Here is an 18,209-nt window from a genome sequence, read left to right on the forward strand (position 1 = left end):
GCTGCACACATGCTATATTGAGGTATTCAACAACACAAGATTTGCTAAAAGAGATCACAAGGTGCTCCTCTGTTCCCACTCACTTTTACTTTATTCAAAACTGCTGTGTATATTTTCCTGTGCAGATTTTCAGCTGGATTCCTCCCAGCCATGGCCCGTACATACACTCAGAGAGGCCACACACTCCCACCTCTTACCCCAACAGTAAGAGTGTCAAGCTGAACAAAAGTCAGTCTGACAGGAACTCTTCTTGTTCAGGTGAGGCAGCCAGAAGCAAGATGTGCTTTAGGTGCAGGTGCTTGGCTGCCTGAGCTGAGCTCTGCCCTATGGGTGTGACCTCCTCAATCTAGCAAAATTGCCTCTAGGCCCTCCCCCTCATGATGAGTGCTAGAGCGTCACTGATAGCTTTGAACCTGGGAGATCCAATTTTAACCCTTAAAGTGTCCATGGCTGAGTGTCAATCAGTGACAACTCGTCACAGAATGGTGAAAGGGAAGCAGTCTCACTGACCCCATCTCACTCGTTGACGAGTGAAAGACTGCTGCCTTCCCTTATTGGCTGACATGGGGTCAGCCAATAAGGGAAGGCAACAGCCCCAGCCCTCATGGAACATTCGATTCTTCCCTCCTGGAGATGTGCTGTGAGGTAACATATCTTTTTTGATGTTTCATGCCTTTTTTGTATATGTTTGAATGTATATATATATTTGTATTTGCGAGTGAGTGTTGTGAATGGGTGCGTGTGTGTGTTTGTAAAGGCATGTGTCTGAGTGAACATGTGTGTGGCCCGTTACGCCCCACTCTACTAAATTTAAAGGGTGTCACTGATTCCTGGACTCTCGTGGACAATAAGCTAAAACATATGAGTTGAGGGAGGGTTTTTGGACCAGTGAATCATACTGACATAGTCAGTCTTTGATGCACAAATTCAAATATTAATACATATTCATCAAAGGGAAAAGCAAATATCTTACCAGTGGTAGTTTTCCTTGTTCAAAAACCAGCTTGATATTCCCATCAGTGCTGTTCAGCAAAATGGTCACGCGGTACACGAAAGATACGCGGGGGTTCTGGTAGCGTCTGTTCTCTGCCACCACCCGGTAGGAGAATCCTGAAGGAGCGATTGAGCCCTGGCTGATCTCGTAGGCACAGGTTCCCATGAAATTGGCTACAGCGCCATCAAAGGTGTGGTAGTGTGGGTCTCCCGTCACCGTGCAGATTGCCCAAGGGCTCTGGCACCCTAGCTTCCCATTCTTCACTGCACACTCCTGTCGCTGGGCACAACTGCTGCTAGCACAGCGGAAGTTACCAGTGGAGTCACAGCGGCACCTCTTGGAGCAGTCAGAGAGCCAGATGTATTCTCCAACCTGCGAGACATTGAAAGAGTCAAAAAAAGAATCATTAGCAAAGGTAGATGAATTAATTATACAGCTATGGTTGAAAAAATAGATACAGAGATCAGGACATGTAGAGGTGAAATAGGCTGGCAGGTACGGTGTTAGAACACACAGTGAGTATAGAAAATATTTAGGAGTTTTGAACAGTAGCAAGGATAGAATGTACATAAAAGGCAAATAAACATAGTCAGATGGGCAGAAGAGGAAAAGGTAGATTTGCGTAATATGAGAAAAAAAAAAATTGAAGAATAAACAACGACTTTCTTTATCATATGAATGCTCTATGAATGCCATATGATACTCCTGGTTGTAAGTTATCCTTCTAAAATGGAATTTTTATTAGAGAGATAAGAGGGCTGAAGCAGGTAATGGTCGTTGAAAAAGATGCAGATGACAAATTCCATCTTGAATACCATACGGTCTCCAGAAGGAGCCAGTGAAGGAAGATTAGAGAAGCAAGATTGTCAGATTTCCATGAGACAAATCAATATGTAGAGTTAAGAAAACGTCTAAGAGGTGTAGGAGGGGCATAGGTAAAGTCAGCAAGAAAGCTTGTCGCTATAAACAAGCAGTACTAAAGCTTGAAGAGAGGAAGCTTGAACATCAGGGGGCGTCTTGTGTGGTGGAGTTATCAATAATACAGGTTAGGTCAGATTGGATCAGTGTGCATGGATTGTCAAATCAGTGAACGCAATATAACTACTACAAAATTGGTGCAGGCGGCCAGAGGAGAGAGATCAGTAGGGGAAGGTGTAGACAAATAAAAGAATATTCGGAGAAATGCGAATGAACTGTATTTTAGTCGAGCTGATTTTAAGATACATAAGGCACGCAATTAGACGGCCAATTGAAGAACGTATTTTGTAATGTTAAAGTATGTTCATTAGTAGCTAGTATGGTGTTTAATAGTTAGGTGGCCTAATATTTTTTCAGCATATGGTATAGTTTTGGAAATATTTAATGGACAATGAATATGAATAAAGCTTGACAGATAGCATAAGTCAGTTTAGTAACAGTTGAATGAATGAATGAATAGGAACGTACACCTATCTGCCTATAAAAGTGGACTGACTAAGTGGAATATTGAATTAATAATGAAACCCTGAGGACATGAGATGTAGAACTCTAAAAGGTATCAGATGAAAGCATGTTCCTATTCCATGGGTTCAGTCTAAGACGTGTTGATTGAGGTTCCAGGGGAAGGAAACAGGGAAGCTAGCACTCAGTTTTTCATACTCCAGAACTCATGTTTATCTCTGAGGAGGAAACTGTTGACCAGGCAAATTACACTCACGTTGTAGTACATCCCATCGTGCTGACAGCCGCACTGCTCGGCTCTCACACAGGAGTCCCCGCTTCTCTGGTACCCAGCATCACAGACGCAGCCCTCAGAGCAGGTGGCATCACAGTGAGTAAGCAAAGAGGGGGCGATACATGAGTCCTCACACCTCCGGTGGCAAAGTTCATAGTGGCTGTTTGTTGGACACTCCATGGCTGCAAAGGAATAATAATATTGTTGGGATGTATTAACACTCCTATCTGTTACAAAATACAAAAATTAACAGATAGAATTAAGTGTTGATTTATGAGTGAGCAAAGTATGGTCTCTCATGTGACATATGAAGATACCAGTTATTAGTCAGTGCTAATTGTGCCCAGATGATATATAGTAACCTTTTGTGACCATATGGTTTTACTCTTCCCTCTGTTAATATGAAATAATTAAGTAGTTGTGCCCTTCCTACACCAGTGCATACAACAATAGATCACTATGCAATTACAGACTCCATGGACCAGGGCCAGTCCACGTGACCCATCTTTATTCTGATGTAGTCTAGTCTATTCACAGATGATAATCTTCGACATATCACTATACAAAATGTGCATGCCAGCAGAGTCACAATAATGATTATTCAGGCTTAATCACGTTGAAAAGATGAACCCAAACATTGCTATTCACATCAGGTATTAGGAGCTTTGCAGATTAAGATTGTTTTGTATGGGTCCATTAAATAGGGAACAAAGATACAATTAGGGCGGAGTCGTCAACAGACAAAGAGTAAAAATGTACCTGGTTGTATTCACGTATTTTATGATGGTGGCTACCATGTGAAATGTAGCAAACCGTTAAACTACTCAATGTACTAATTAAGATTGCACTTCACCAGACCATGGAATCATCATACAATGCACATTGCTAGTTTACTCCACTACAGGATCATCATATGATGCACACCAACCAATTCCTTTAGCATTTTTGTGTCTTATCAGAGATCACGCTTATGAGTAGGAAGTGCTTCATGCTGATAAGCATGTGCTGAAAACGCTCTGGCTGGGAATCATCTGCAATGGGACACTTTTTCCTGCCAGTTAACCACAATAACAGGGTTGCTGTATGTATAGGTCTCAAATTGTTCTCAAACCATTTTCTGTTCAACATAATAATTTCCATAATTGATCCACTTAATTTATAATATGAAATCATGAACTCACCACAGAATGAGTTGTTCCTCCAGCTGCCGATGGTCATATTGCCAGCCTGGCAGGTGGCTGCATAGGTTTGAACGGCATGGCACAGGACTGTGCTGTTCCCTTCAGTCAGGCAGTGGTCGTAGACGCAATCAGAGTAGTAGTGAGCTGGGTTGACCTTTGAGTGACAGGAGGAGAAGGGCCCTCTAGGGTCTTGGATGATCCAACAGGCTCTCTTGGAGGCCATCATCTTGTCTGCACTGCAGACTGGGCAGTCACCTGAGCAGCCGTGGTCACAGCTAGCACTGACGTCAGAAACCCAGCTGGTACCAAAGGTGAAGGCGTTAGTAACGACAGACCCACTTCGGGTAGTGAAGTCATCGGACACCACACCGTTGAAGTTCCCACATAGACCACTGGTTTGGCCTTGGAATCGAGCAGGAAGTGTAACGAAGACGCTGTAGACCATGTCATAGTTGACTGTCAGGCCGAAGTCTGTTCTTAGTACTGTATAGGCCCCACTTTTAAAGATGACGATTTTTCCACTGTTTATATTTACAGGCAGAGTCTGAATGATCCCATTTATCTGGTTGAGAAAGTCATATTAAAAGGTTTGTTATTAAGTAAATGACTTGCTTAGGGCTCAAAGTAAATCAACAAAATGTCTAAAGTTTATAACGTAATCTTTAATCCCAGGTAGGCATATCAGATTTGTCTTTAAACGTCACTACATTTAGTATATATTCTGTGATAGAATTAAATTGACTGACTTCATATAGATAGAGAGATGTTGGAAATGAAGAGTGAGAGACTGTGGCAAGGGCTGAAAGTATTTTGAATTGAGCATGTTTTCACATGTTGGGGAGAGCATTTTGGGAATTGTAAATTCTGCAGCTTTTTCTTTAAAGGATGCCTCCAGGAGTTTAGGAGTTCCATGACCCTGAGCCCTTCAGCTTCGCATTCATTTGATCGTAAATAATGAGAAAGATGATACGATTTGAATGTTCTAGGTGGGAGATATCTTTGCGAGCAAAAGGCTAGAGTGCAAATGCCTTAAGCCATTGTCTGTGAAACAGTGAAGTATTAATCCTAAAGTACGTCATGTAGAACATTGAGCATACATATTCCATCTTCTGCTTATATTTGCATTACATGACGACACTAAAAATAACAAGATCTGTATAACATCTAGCAGTAAACGGAGGTTCGCTACAGCTAGCATTACGTTTATGCTTTGTTTGTGGGGCAAGTAATTCTATCTATTTGTGTGACATGTTTGACAGTGAACTACTTCACACATATAACACATGCGAGACTGTGGTCCTGAGAGAATTCATAAACCTCAGACCAACTTAGTTTTCTAAGACAAAGTTGCTCTAGTCTTGAGACTTACTGGAGAAAAATCAAACCATACAAAACTGACTCTCCGAAAAACTTCACCATAAAATATAATTGTTGATATTTGTACATTTTTAACCACACACTAAACCACTGCATAATGTAATTAATACCTTGAAGTTGCCCATTCTCAAGTCTTTAGAAAAGTGGCGGCATTAACCCCACTCAAAGTAAAAGGATGATTGGATGCATCATATCTCTAGCCCAGCCTACAGCGGCCATGTGCGAGGAATACAAACACAACATGTGACTTCCCAGTAAACAGACTAGTCACTTGGTCTTAAAGTGAAACCATTCAAATCTTACCTCAAACATAAACAAGCTTTAGATACCAGTCTGAGAACGAGAATTCTCATTCTCCCCTTGTGATGTCTGAAAAAATCAGTTCTGATTTCTTGAAAGATGAATCTAAGTTCTGGAATAACCTCCCCACTTAAACGGAGTCTTTGTTCTAATCTCTGTTTATCTATAATGGTTAAGCCTGGGCGCAGTTTGCGTGACAAAGAAATCTCCACCACGCTACTTGGAGTTCTGCAAGCGGCAGAGTGCATTAGGTCATGCCATTTGTGCTGATTTTTATGGCCGGATTTTTGTCTTGTGCTGGAAAATCAGCGCAAACTGCACCATCCACAGCGCAAGAGAGCACTGCTTTCTGTCGCTAGAGTAGATTTTCTACTCAAGGTGCAGCTTCCTCAAAGCAAATGGATGGTTACTCAACAGGAGCGGTCATGACCATTTGCGACCCCCCCCCCCCTGCATTGCAAAATCTCACTGGGAGGTGGTCTAGCATTGGATTTTCTTTGCTCGCATTTTCCAACTTAATGTTGAAAAGCGCTAGTGAGTAAAAACTCGGTATGGCTTCGCAGAGCAGAGTTTTCAGAACTCTGCGTGCCCCACAGAGTGCAGAAACATATGCAAACTCCACAAACGGAGTGGTGGTCACTGCCCAGCCTAGTAATGGTATGAGGCTGAAATAAATGGAACTCTCTGATGTAAAGAGAAATCATGTGAACGCCATCTCTTGAACCTATGATTAAATGTGAAATCAAAAGAGGCTCATAGTGAGTTTTTCAAAGTAAAATTGTATCCAGGGGCCAAGCCAAGGCATTGTTAGATAGGAAACGAGGTAATACAAGGAAAAAAACCATAAGGCAAAGGCTTCTAAATCTATGCATCAAGGATCTGGATGAACATTTGCACGGACATCAGAACTGATCCTACCCTACTTCAATTCAGAAATAAACTAAAATTGCATTTCTTCGCAGAGCACTATCACCTGACCCATAGGTACCCTCTTTCACTCTGTGTCTCATAAAACATTCTAATAATGTATGTTGAACTCTTACCCAAGTGTGCAATGCTCCATTGCTATCAGGTGATTTGTGCTAAATAATTACCCCTACATACATACGTACATGAATAGTTGTTGGTCTGTAGGAGTGTGACAACCGTGTATGGTTTGAACAATTCTGCATCTCGTATGCCAGTTTGGTAGGAGCATGATTGCAAAACAGTATCAAAGAACTGCAAGACTCTCTAGATATTCCAAAACAGAGTTTGAACAAAATACAGATGAATTTCAATGTATGTAAGATTCTACTAACATGTTTCTTTCATGTAAAATCTAACACTGCTATTTTTCAATATGTTTATGAAATGCCTGTCAGATCAAACTAAATAAAAAGGAGCAGGTATTTGCCCTAAGTCATATAGAATCTTGAAGTACCTCAACTGTGCTGTGTCTTCCACTCTGGAGATGTATCTGGGTCTGATAAACAGAAACGAAGACCTCCTTGGTCACCGCCACCTGCAGGCCTTGCAACTTTTCATTCTTCACCTCCACTCTGAAGAAGGGCAGAGAACCATTGGGACTTTGGACTTCAGACAGGACGTACTTGCAGGTGCCCTGGAAATCAAACCTTCTCCCATCGAAGCTGGTGTAATGAGGGTCTCCTGAGGCCCGGCAGATACCATCAGGCAGAACGTGGCAGCCATAGACGCCTTTCACAGTGGTGCAAGTCTCACCAGTGGCACAAGATGAGAGTGAACACTGGACAGTCCTGGTGGAGCCATCACACCGGCACAAAGTCCGGCAGTTGTCCTGTTTCCAGAAAGTGTCTCCTGCTCTGTAGTATTTGCCATTTTCTGTGCAGCCGCACTGACTCTGCGGCACACAGTCAGTGCCACTGAGAATAAACCCGCTCTCACACTGGCATCCTTCCTTGCACTGACCGCGGCAGACGGTTGAGGCATTGGCACAGGTAGCAGGGCAAGAAGATCCACATAACTCATACTTCTGGTTACTGGGACAAGTAATGCCTGTAAAATAAAAATGCCATTACATTGATAACTAATGAAATTGGTAACTCTGTGAGTACGTGTCACCCAAAGTTCCACAATGGTACAGGAGAGGAAATAAAAGAACATAATAATAATAATAATATTACTATTTATAATAATAAAAGTTCAAAACAAAATAATAACAATAACAAAACAAGAAAATGAACTATTATTTTCAATGACAAAAACAAAGTAATAGCAGTACTGATGATGATAATAACAACAATAATAATAGAAAATAACTGTGTAGTCAATGTAGGTATTACTATAAACAATCGTAATAGAACTCATGTCTTAGAATGCAATCAAGGAAAATGGAAAGGTATCAATATGTGACAATTCGCTTATTCCCTTTGCTCATGTCACTGCCTACACTGAGGAGCAACAATCTAACATCCGATGCAACAGCATGATAGCTTCACTTGTATGTTTTCCTAACAGGAAGATGCCACCTCTATAACGAGATATCTAATGGTTAACATTCTGTAAATGAGATTTAAAGTTGACGCAGGTTTAAACATCATGTTGTTATTTGCCAAGAAGTTTGGACAAACTTAATGTATCACAGGCTATATCTTTAGCAAATTTAGTAAAAGCTTTTATTGTTTCCGAGTTGAACTTGTTCTTTTTCCACATCATCAAATAATGATAAAGGATATGCCTCCTGGATCTTTTTGCTGTTCTATCCTGATGAAGAAGTGAACGTTTCTGTAGGGTTTTTCAGCCTCAAAGTAAAACATTCTTTGCCCTGGATTTAGTAGATTAGGCTGTGTTTGTCGGGGGCAATTTTTGATAGAATTATTAAAATTAAGTCGACCTTTAATCTGCTGGCGGTGCAAGAATTAATTTTAAAGACCCATGACTTTTCGTGAGGAATTGTACAATAACATAGTTTAAAATAATAGGGCTATCGTATCGAAAAGGTTCATTTTGCATAACTGGAGGAAATCATTTTGTAAAGGTTCACTTTGCATTAGCAGAGGATTACCATTGCAACAAAGTTAATTTTCCTAACAGCAATCCTTTTGTTGTTTGACTGCCTCAGAAGTCCACTAGAATGAATACCTGATTCTGAGGCTGGGCATTCACTGCTATAACAATACTGTGGAAAGATGAAAGTGTTTTAAGTGCTGTTACTCCCCCAAGGAAATACCTTCCTGCCACCGGATTCCCCGACCTCACCCAGTGCTCCACATACATGGGGGTGTGGTGGAATGGCAGCTAACAGGCTTTCTTCCTGATTGTCTAGGGGATCTGCAGACCCACCAGAAGTGTGTTAGCATGCCAAACGCACTTGCCTGTCAGTGAAAATATGAGCAAACCGCTTATTAGGGCTTTCAGGCCATGCTAACAGCAGCTCTCACCGAGTTTTTCAGGATGATGCTGGCTCTCTGCTCTGACAGACAGGAGGGAGAAACGCATTGGCGAGGAGAAGGAAGACAGATGCAGAGATTGCTGGTGGAGGTTAGCCGGATGCCAGGTATTACTATCGTTAAAATATTAGAATGGGACAGGACACTACATATAGTCTATAACAAGGATGGCGGGGATTTCTTGCAGGTCACAGGAATACGATATTTTCAAAATAAAGTAGGCGGGTGTGCCATTCTGTCCTTGGAGCTTTATGCATCCTCTTCCTCTATAAAGTTTATCAACATAGTCAACCATACGGGGTGAAAGGATTTCTGCAGTCCCACATACAACAGAATTGTAAATGAGTATTTATGCATGGGAAATAGGCAGCACACGTGCAAATGTGCTTGCTAACTCTCATTTTCCCTACAATGTCAATAATGTGGCGTTTTCAACCTTGGGTTCCAAGTGACACAATAGCCAACTCTAGCTTTAATTTTGCCCTCTATTTGATGTCACTTGTAACCCCTCTGTTGAAAAGAACCCACTTACTAATATATATAACTCTCTACAAAGACTGCCATTAGCATCAATACCAGATTTTGTATCCGTTTTCCACTGCTATATTGTAACAACAATGGGAAACAATCTTTTTCCCACTGTTGTTGCATCCTAAAGCAGTGGTTCTTAATCTGTAGTCCGAGGAACCCTGGGAGGGTCCGCACGGCCTACACAAGGGGTCAATGACTGTTGTACAAAATGAAGGAATATTAACATTAATCATTATTAAAATGAATACAGTAAATACAAATAAAGAAGCAAAATTGTATTTTTGGAATATTTTTCCACATTTGATTGTAAATTACGCAAAAAATGTCAATGATTTAGCATTTCATTGGTGTATACTTGTTTTTGTACTTTTGAGGTTTTACTCATAGAAATTGCTTGGGGTGGGGGTCCTCACCTTCCAATAATGACTCAGTGGTGGTCCCTCGATTCCAGCAATGATTGAGTGGGGATCCATAGAAGTTACAAAGGTTAAGAACTGCTGTCCTAAAGGAAACACTGACCGGGTTCTCATCGAATCTCTCAGTGCACCACTGGTTCTCTGCTCTAATGGAGATCAGAAAGCGCACACAACTCTGGGTGGAGTGGAGGCACAGAAGGTTGTCAGGATGGATGACAGGAGACCAGGTATTATTTCTATATATTTGGATGAGGTGTAGATGCATTGAAGAAAGGGTGTGTGGGTGGGAAGACACAGGTTTGTTCCTTTTAAAGTGGAGAGGGGAGAGCAACAGCTGAGAATGGAATGGGTGGGTGGCAGTAAACCATGGTTTATTTGAGTTGGGAGAGAGAGAGGGCAATACAAGACTAGTACAGATGCAGAAAATGCCAAGTTGTGCATGGCTCACCAATGCCTCCTGTTCTAAACCGCTAATAACAGCTGCAGGAGATGAAATAGAGGGGGCACACATATCATACAATTAAAGTTAATCAACTTTGAATGAAGAGGATGTTTTTCACCTTGGGTTTCTGGGTGATATTATGGATAGCTGAAACTTCGAACTCATTGTCTATTAGATGACCCTCAGGATGTTCTCACCATTACATTTCTAATTCTATATTTTACATTGTTTATTGTTGTTCTGTTCCAACTTCCTTGAATTTGTGTGTCTATTTAAAGTAGCTGCAAATTATGTAGTTCTATATTTACAGTGTCAGGGCCTGATTCACAAAGGCAAACTTAGACCTGAATTCTAGCTTTGTACCTGAAGCTTAAGTTTTGACCTGAAATCTAAGTTTAGACCTAAAGTCTAAGAGACCAATTCACAAAGGTAAATTTAGACCAGAAGTGTAATTTAGACCAAAAGTATAACTTTGCTACTTTTCAGTGTTCACAAAGGGAAGTTTTTTCTAATACCTTTACTATTTGTAAAGCTGCTAGTAGTAAAGTTACTACTAGAAAACATTACTAGTAGTAGAGTTACAAGTTGTAACTAACCTTTGTGAATACTGAAACGTAGTAAAGTTATACCTTTGGTCTAAGTTAGACTTTTGGTCTAACTTTACCTTTGTGAATCGGGCCCTTACTGTTTGAAGGAAAAATGTGGTTCAAGATGCAGTGATAGCAAGTTTATATATGGGGAGAAAATAATGCCTAATTGCCATGCAGAAATATGCACACTCATATGTTTGCATTACTAAATGGAATTTGCAAATGAATGTCACAGAATTTCAGGTGTGACCAAGAAGTCTTTTGTAAACTTTAAGTATTTGGAAATCTGCATCTAAATGAGAATGGAAACCTGCAGCTCCAGATTTCCAACTTTTTGTTAAACAGTCTATAAGTGTTAGGATCACATGAGTATGTTAATAAAAACGTTATTTACTGGATGGAACTGAAATAAAGGTCTACTTCTTTTGGGCATATTTCTCGATATAAAAACATAGGCCTATTTTACATACCACATCCAATGAGGTTCCTCCATGACCGGATGGCATTGCCACGATTCTGACAATAATGGGCATAACTTTTAATAATTTCACAGAGTGTCTGCTGGTCGCCGTCTGTTCCACACAGGTCATAGACACAGTTCTTGAAGTAGATCTCAGTGTCAGGATTGAGGCTGCTGTTAAATGGACCAGTTGGATCTTTCATGATTCCACAGTGGTTCAGGTTGCTGTACATGGACACCATAACCTCACCACACACTGGCGGATTGTCAGTGTCTATACAGTTGAAAGCAGAGTCTTCACCATCATCTTCTTTCCAGCTGTTTCCAAATGCACTTGCTCTGCCCACTAGGGATCCATCTGGAATCCTAAAGTCATCACTTTTATTTCCATTGAAGTTTCCGCAAAGTCCAGCAAGAGATCCAGAGTATGCTGCAGGCACCTGCACAGCTACGTGATGCCACCAGTCATAGGACACTACAAGGCCAAAGTCTGTCTGGAGGACTGCAGAGGAGCCACTGAAATACACCTGGATCTTCCCAGATTGACTGGAAATTGGGAGAATATACTGGGAGCCATCCATCTGAAAGGCATAAATGTAGTGTTCATTTCAACATATGCTTTTCATTTGATTGCTATTTGCATTACCCTGCGACATATCTCACAGTTGTTTTAATTTTCTCTCCAGTTCCACACTTTCAATTACCCTAGACTATTAAAATGTATGTCCTCTAAATCGCACTATGAAGCATGTAGCTTAATTTCGCTTTTCAAATCTTCACTTGTTTTCTTTCCTTCCTTAAAGGTTTTCAGGTGGCATTGCGGCTCAAAATGTTTTTATCTTTATTCATACCTATCAATATTATGCTGGGCACTATAAAATGCTTATTCTTGAGTCTGCCATATGGATGTGAATAACCTAATAATGCAGGAAAAATGATTTTCACCCAGGTTAGGATAGTCGAATGACAGAGAGACTAGCTGCAACATACCGATAACCTGTAGCAATGGTTTATGCCTTACCTTTATATGATACTGAACTGTTGCCAGGTTTTTGTGAAATTATTTGCAACATTGAAACTTTAATATGGAAGATTAAACTCAGGACCACGCTTTGCTAAAGGTACATATTTGTCCTTTGCTCCGTATCTTTTCTCCCCAGTTTTGTTTCAATTGTATCACCCTCCTGTCAGTTTTCTTGACTACTGCAATTCGTTTAATGCTTTAACCAAAGCTTTATGTACATCTATCAGCATACAACAATCTACATGCACTTAGTTAAAAAAAAAAGCAAACTGATGAACTGGTGGTACTCGAAGTCAATCCATATATCAGTATAGTTTTCAGGAGCTGGCCAAGCTTAAAAAAAGGATATCATCTACTAAGATTTTGTCATAAAAAAATATTCTTCTTAGGCTAATATGCAAATAATTCACACGTTTGCACTGGTGTGTTTGTAAATACATCAGTATTAGGATAACAATGTCAGGATGACGAAATAGCTGCATTACTCAGGTGTCTGCCTTTAACAAGTGCAATTGATCTCTATCGATGATGCTCTTTTAATGGGTATTTGTAAATTATGGAATGACTACACTGATGATCCATTCTCTAAAGTAGATCTTCTAACTTGTACACACAGCACTTTTTCTGTAGGGGCGGATCTTCTTTTAGAGGATGGTCTTAGACTCTTTCCAAATACATAGGGGCAGATTTACAAGCCCCTTGCGCCACTTTTGCGTCACTTTTCCCATGTTAAAAGTGACGCAAGAGTGGCAGAAGGGGCTTGTAAATCTGCCCCATAGAATTTAAGTGTGGGAGATTTGAGAACAGAAAAAATACCTAAGCGGTAGTGTGCCTGCTCTGCTTTCAATGGAATTGATTTATTATTGGTGATCAAAGTCACAACATTTCCCTTCTGCAATTTTGCTCTGTGCATTTGAAATCTTACTGTGGGTTGTGAGCAGGACCTGCTGTTTATTGTTTGAGCTTCCTCGCCATGCTAGTGAGGACACGCACGTATTTTAATAAGCCGCAAACCACCAGAGGCTAACGGTACTGGGCTTTTGTCCGATATTTGTGGGCAACATTAGTTGCTTTTAATATAGGATAGAATCCGTTTTCAGGAAGTAAAGTTAAAACCATATACAGATATGGTAACACAATGAGACATGTCTCTCAATTTGGCATGGGTAACGGTGGGCATTGCTGTGTTCATCTAGGGTATTCTTGTGTCAAACTCTAGCTGTAAGGATGGTGACAAATACTGCAATATCTTTACTTGACCTTCTTTAATGTATAAACTTGCACTATAACGCTGAATTTTAAAAAAATCGCACTATTAAAAAGGAATCAATACTGCTGAAAAAAATGACCTGATAAAGCTCATCCGCTTTAAATAAAACAGTTTATATACCAACAAAAACAATGGGGCAGATTTATGAGCCCATTGCGCTACTTTTGCGTCACTTTTAACATGGGAAAAGTGACGCAAAAGTGGCGCAAGGGGCTCATAAATCTGCCCCAATGTGTATTGATCATTTAACGAAAATCATTGAAAAAACCTTTTAAGAAGGAAAACCAGAACAAAATGGCCCACAAGTTAGATGATGGCAAGAGCGGAGTGACACGGAGAGTAAACAGAATAGCAGATAGAACACAGTGCCAGAAAAGGAAAGAAGCACACTAGAACAAAAACGTGAGCTTTGCAACGTAAACAGTGGACGTAGAGGAGAAAGGAGCGCAGAATGACACTAGCTGGAAGTGGAATAAGGGGGTACAGGGGAGAAGCACCTGAAGAAAATAGAAAGAAATAACGCAGGGGGAGAAGGAGTCCAATATAATTATGGGGGGATGAAGCACAGTAGAAGGCTGAATGAAAAATCAATTTCTGCTTGTTAAAAGAACCTTTGAAATCACAGTATTTAGTTACCTGAACAGTGCCAAATTCTCCACGTCCTATAGTAATCTGTTCTCCATAGACATTTACTTCCACTCTTCGCGTCCAGGCCACCACTGGTGATGATCGGTGCTCATTCTGCACCATGACGCTGAAGTCAATGAGAGAGCCGGTCTGGGAACTAGACTTGCTGAGGGTGTACTTGCAGGTGCCCTGGTAGTCGAAGGTGACTCCATCAAAGGTGCGGTAGTGAGGATCTCCAGAGGCCCAGCAGATTCCGCTGTCTACGGGGTAGCACTTCCTGATTCCATTCATGACCTTACATTCTTCTAGGGCGGCACACGTGTGTGCTTCACACACCATCTGTTGTGCGATGCAGGTGCATTTCTGGCTGCAGGTATCTGTTAGGAAGACCTCATCTCCCAGGTTGTAGTAGACGCCATCCATGGTGCAGCCACACTGACTTACAGGGATACAGAGGCCAGAGTGAAGAGCAAACCCTTCATCACAGAAGCATCCGTCCACGCTCTCTGCCGTGCATGCGACAGTTTGATGAAGGTTGCGGCAGGTGGTTGGGCATCCAGTGCCGAACAGTTCATAGTGACTATTGTTGGTGCAGTTGTCATCTGCAGACAAGTGAGCAAAATGAGTAGAGTCACATGTTTGTTACTACTGTCTCATTACTGGATGTGGAGTAAATCTTTGTGGAGTGTAACATTTACAATTGCATAATAAATTGTCCTTTAGAGGCATTATAATGATGTACTAAGAGTCATATACTTGCAAGAAATATAAAGTACAATTGTCTTTAGAAATCACCACATCTGTACTTTGTTCATTTAGCATCTGTTGCTGGTATTGCCTAATAAGACTGTATTTGAGTGGAGGCTTCTCCAAGGATATGAAAACATTTGAAACGAAAGAAGATAATCCAAAATGAGATTTATTCTTTGAGAGGCTCCAATCACCAGCCTGCTGTCACAACTGGAAGCCACAAACTCAAATAACTAAAGAATCAGAGGTAAGAATACCAGAGTATTCTAAGTTAGGCATAACTATGTTGCTTGCCCCAATAACAGATATTTCTGCTCCACAAATAATAAAACAGACAGAATAGGATAAAGAGCAAGTAGGGTTAAGGACAGACGAAAAGAAAATAAACAGTGAGAAAAAGAAAACAAACAATGAAGTAAAATAAAATTTAGCTTACAATTTACGAATAGGTCAGATAATGGATTTGCTCAATAATGCAATAACAAGAACTTGAATATAAATATATCCTAGATACATGTCTTATCAGAACGTATAATCACTAACAAAATCTTGATGATAAGATGGTCTTAGACATATTCTCCAAGACTCCCTTTGTTTTTCTCTTATCACAACCCCATCTTTATTAAAGGCATTAGTCTTGCTTCTTTTTGTCATTCACCAAATACTTTGACATCACTGCTGGTATTGACTGAGAAAGTAATATTTGGATGAGGTAGTAATGTAACCATCTTTAAGTTTTACACCTCCTTTGATCAAATTTACTACTTTTAAGAATTCACTGAATTTTGATCTATGTTGAAATACAGTAGTTGTTTTCACAACCACCAACTCTCCCACTCCAACCAAATAATCTACCACTGCTTGGCAAAAATCGGAATTGGTCTTTTAGTTGCCTGTTTGCGCGACTCTCTCTTACAACTCGCCACATCAGTATCAAAATTGTCACCATCATTTATTTCTTTGACCCAAGTTGGGCACATATCTGTACATGCTTTACCCCCTCTAATCAACTCAACCAGATCACTGTCCATTGTGGCATGTGGTGCAAATCTGTAGGACTCTAGTGTCCTCCACTTCCTTCCCATACTTGTGGCCAATTGCATCCCTTTTGTAAGTCTTGTTTTGCTTGGGGATAATAAAGTGAGCATTTTTGTGAGTAATACCTCTCAATGGACAGTGATCTGCCTGCGCTCTCTCCTAAAACTATTATGTTCGACTTGGTAATTCCAAATTGGCAAAGGCATCACCCCCTTGTAAGTCCCTAGTATATGGTACCAGAGGTACCCAGGGCATAGGAGGTAAAGAGGTCCCCAGGGCTGTGGCACAGTTTTGTGCCATCCTGAGTGACCCAAGCAAACTGCTGACAGCAGGCCTGACATTACAGACTGCAGTAGCATTGCAAACTGCTCGAACTTGACTGTGTCTTCACCATGGGTGGCACAGTCAAATGCACTAACTCTAATATATTTAAGTCACCCTTAAGGTAGACCTCCTCGGCCCAAGAGTGGGGTGCAGTATATTAAAGGTGAGAACATAAGTGCAAGTCGAATTGTCCCTATAGTGATGTTTCTCATGGGAAAATACTTTGTTTTAGCGGTCCATAGGATAACATGGGCTGCCACACAGGCATTCTTGAGGTTGGCAGCTAAATTATGATACCACCTAAATATGTCATCTTTGGTTTCAAACAACTTGCCTTCTCACCTCTGACATGAATCTCTGGCCCTGGAAGATGTGGCAGGCACCAAGGTGGTACCTTAGAAGTTACCCACCTGGTCGCCCCAGCTTCTCTCTGCTTTGGCTGACCAGCCCACACTTGCCATGTCTTGCAATGTATCCAGAATTAATCCCAAAAAGGCAGTTCAGGCGAAAGTCAGGCAGACCCAAGTATAGAACATTTCCATGGTCGAGTCTGGAAATAATTAGGGCCTGGATCACTGTTTACCTTGTATCAGTTGACAGAAGGGGTAGGAATTTTCTCAGGGCACGTAGCAACCCGAAGCAGGTGCCTACCAGAGCTTGAATTTGGGATTTCATGGATAAAGCATTATCAATTTTGATTCCCAAGTTTTTTTACAGAATTTTGGAGAGTAGCCAGACGGAGGTATCATGGGGCCACCACGACCCCCAGACCTCAGAAGGTGGAGTTCCGAAGAAAACAATCTCCGATTTGTCTGGTTTGCATTTAAGTTGGTTTATGGCCATCCATGTACGTGGTGATGTCTGACCACATCTGGAAGCCACATCTGTGCAGTATTGCCACTCGTACTGTCGTTCCTGTCACAGTTCAGTACCTCTTCCCAATGTTATCAAGGCATCTGCCTTCCTTGTAAGGCGGGGTTTATATCAGTGTGGAAGGATTTCAGCATTTGAAAGATTCAGGTTTCAGATGTCCAACCAGACATGATGGAGTGTCTTTAGGAGCTTTGCATTCCTTATTGATTCTTGACAATTAGGATTACCCCTACAGGTTTTCTAGATTGTTCCTCAAAATCATATAGAAAACAATCCAATTGTTATATTGTTTTGGGAAGTTGGAAATGTTTAGCCGCTCTCTCCATAAGGGTATGGAAGTTACTGATATCATCTGGTGGGGAGTCCACCGGTTGTGGTGCAGGAGCTGAAGGTGTCGGTGTGAGATAATTGTCTAATACATTGGGCATGGACTGATTATCTTGAATTTCACCTTCCTCTCTATCATCATCAGAGGAAGACAGGTCTTACCAAGGAGGCATGGCATTATTTGACAGCGGAGTCATTCTTGGAGAGGCAGGTGGTGGCATAGGTTCAGGTGATCCTGGTATAAGAAGTTGTGGCCGCATCAGAGATGTTGTTGACTTTTCAGGACTGGGAAGCATTTATAGTAATCGAGCAACATGCCCTGTAGGTCATGCACTAAAGCCACAGGAACCTTAATCATGGGTTCTGAAGTTAGAGGCGGAGCATAGTGAGGAACTATTGTCTAGTCTTCTCTATATATTGCTGCCTTTCATATGCGTGCTCATAATAGTCCCCTTCATCTTCTTCTTGGTACTTGACATTAGGTTCAGAGGGACTATAAGCTGTACTAAATAGTCCATCATCATCTTTAGAGTCCTCCATATCTAATAGATAACTTGGTGG

General features: G+C 41.1%; 1 protein-coding gene across 1 annotated transcript in view; it reads right to left on the reverse strand.

Annotated features, from left to right (window-relative positions):
- LOC146809262 (uncharacterized) overlaps window positions 1-18,209 on the reverse strand; it is a 270,600-nt gene that overhangs the window by 210,796 nt on the left and 41,595 nt on the right. Inside the window, exons 16-21 of the mRNA XM_085614851.1 lie at window positions 14,346-14,938; window positions 11,426-11,996; window positions 6,990-7,582; window positions 3,890-4,451; window positions 2,691-2,890; window positions 974-1,366 (exon numbers count right to left, since the gene is read on the reverse strand). Coding sequence (XP_085470977.1) covers window positions 974-1,366; window positions 2,691-2,890; window positions 3,890-4,451; window positions 6,990-7,582; window positions 11,426-11,996; window positions 14,346-14,938 — 2,912 coding nt within the window. The remainder of the gene's footprint in view (window positions 1-973; window positions 1,367-2,690; window positions 2,891-3,889; window positions 4,452-6,989; window positions 7,583-11,425; window positions 11,997-14,345; window positions 14,939-18,209) is intronic.

Source organism: Triturus cristatus, chromosome 7 (assembly GCF_964204655.1).
Source record: "Triturus cristatus chromosome 7, aTriCri1.1, whole genome shotgun sequence".
In the NCBI taxonomy this organism is placed as follows: domain Eukaryota; kingdom Metazoa; phylum Chordata; class Amphibia; order Caudata; family Salamandridae; genus Triturus; species Triturus cristatus.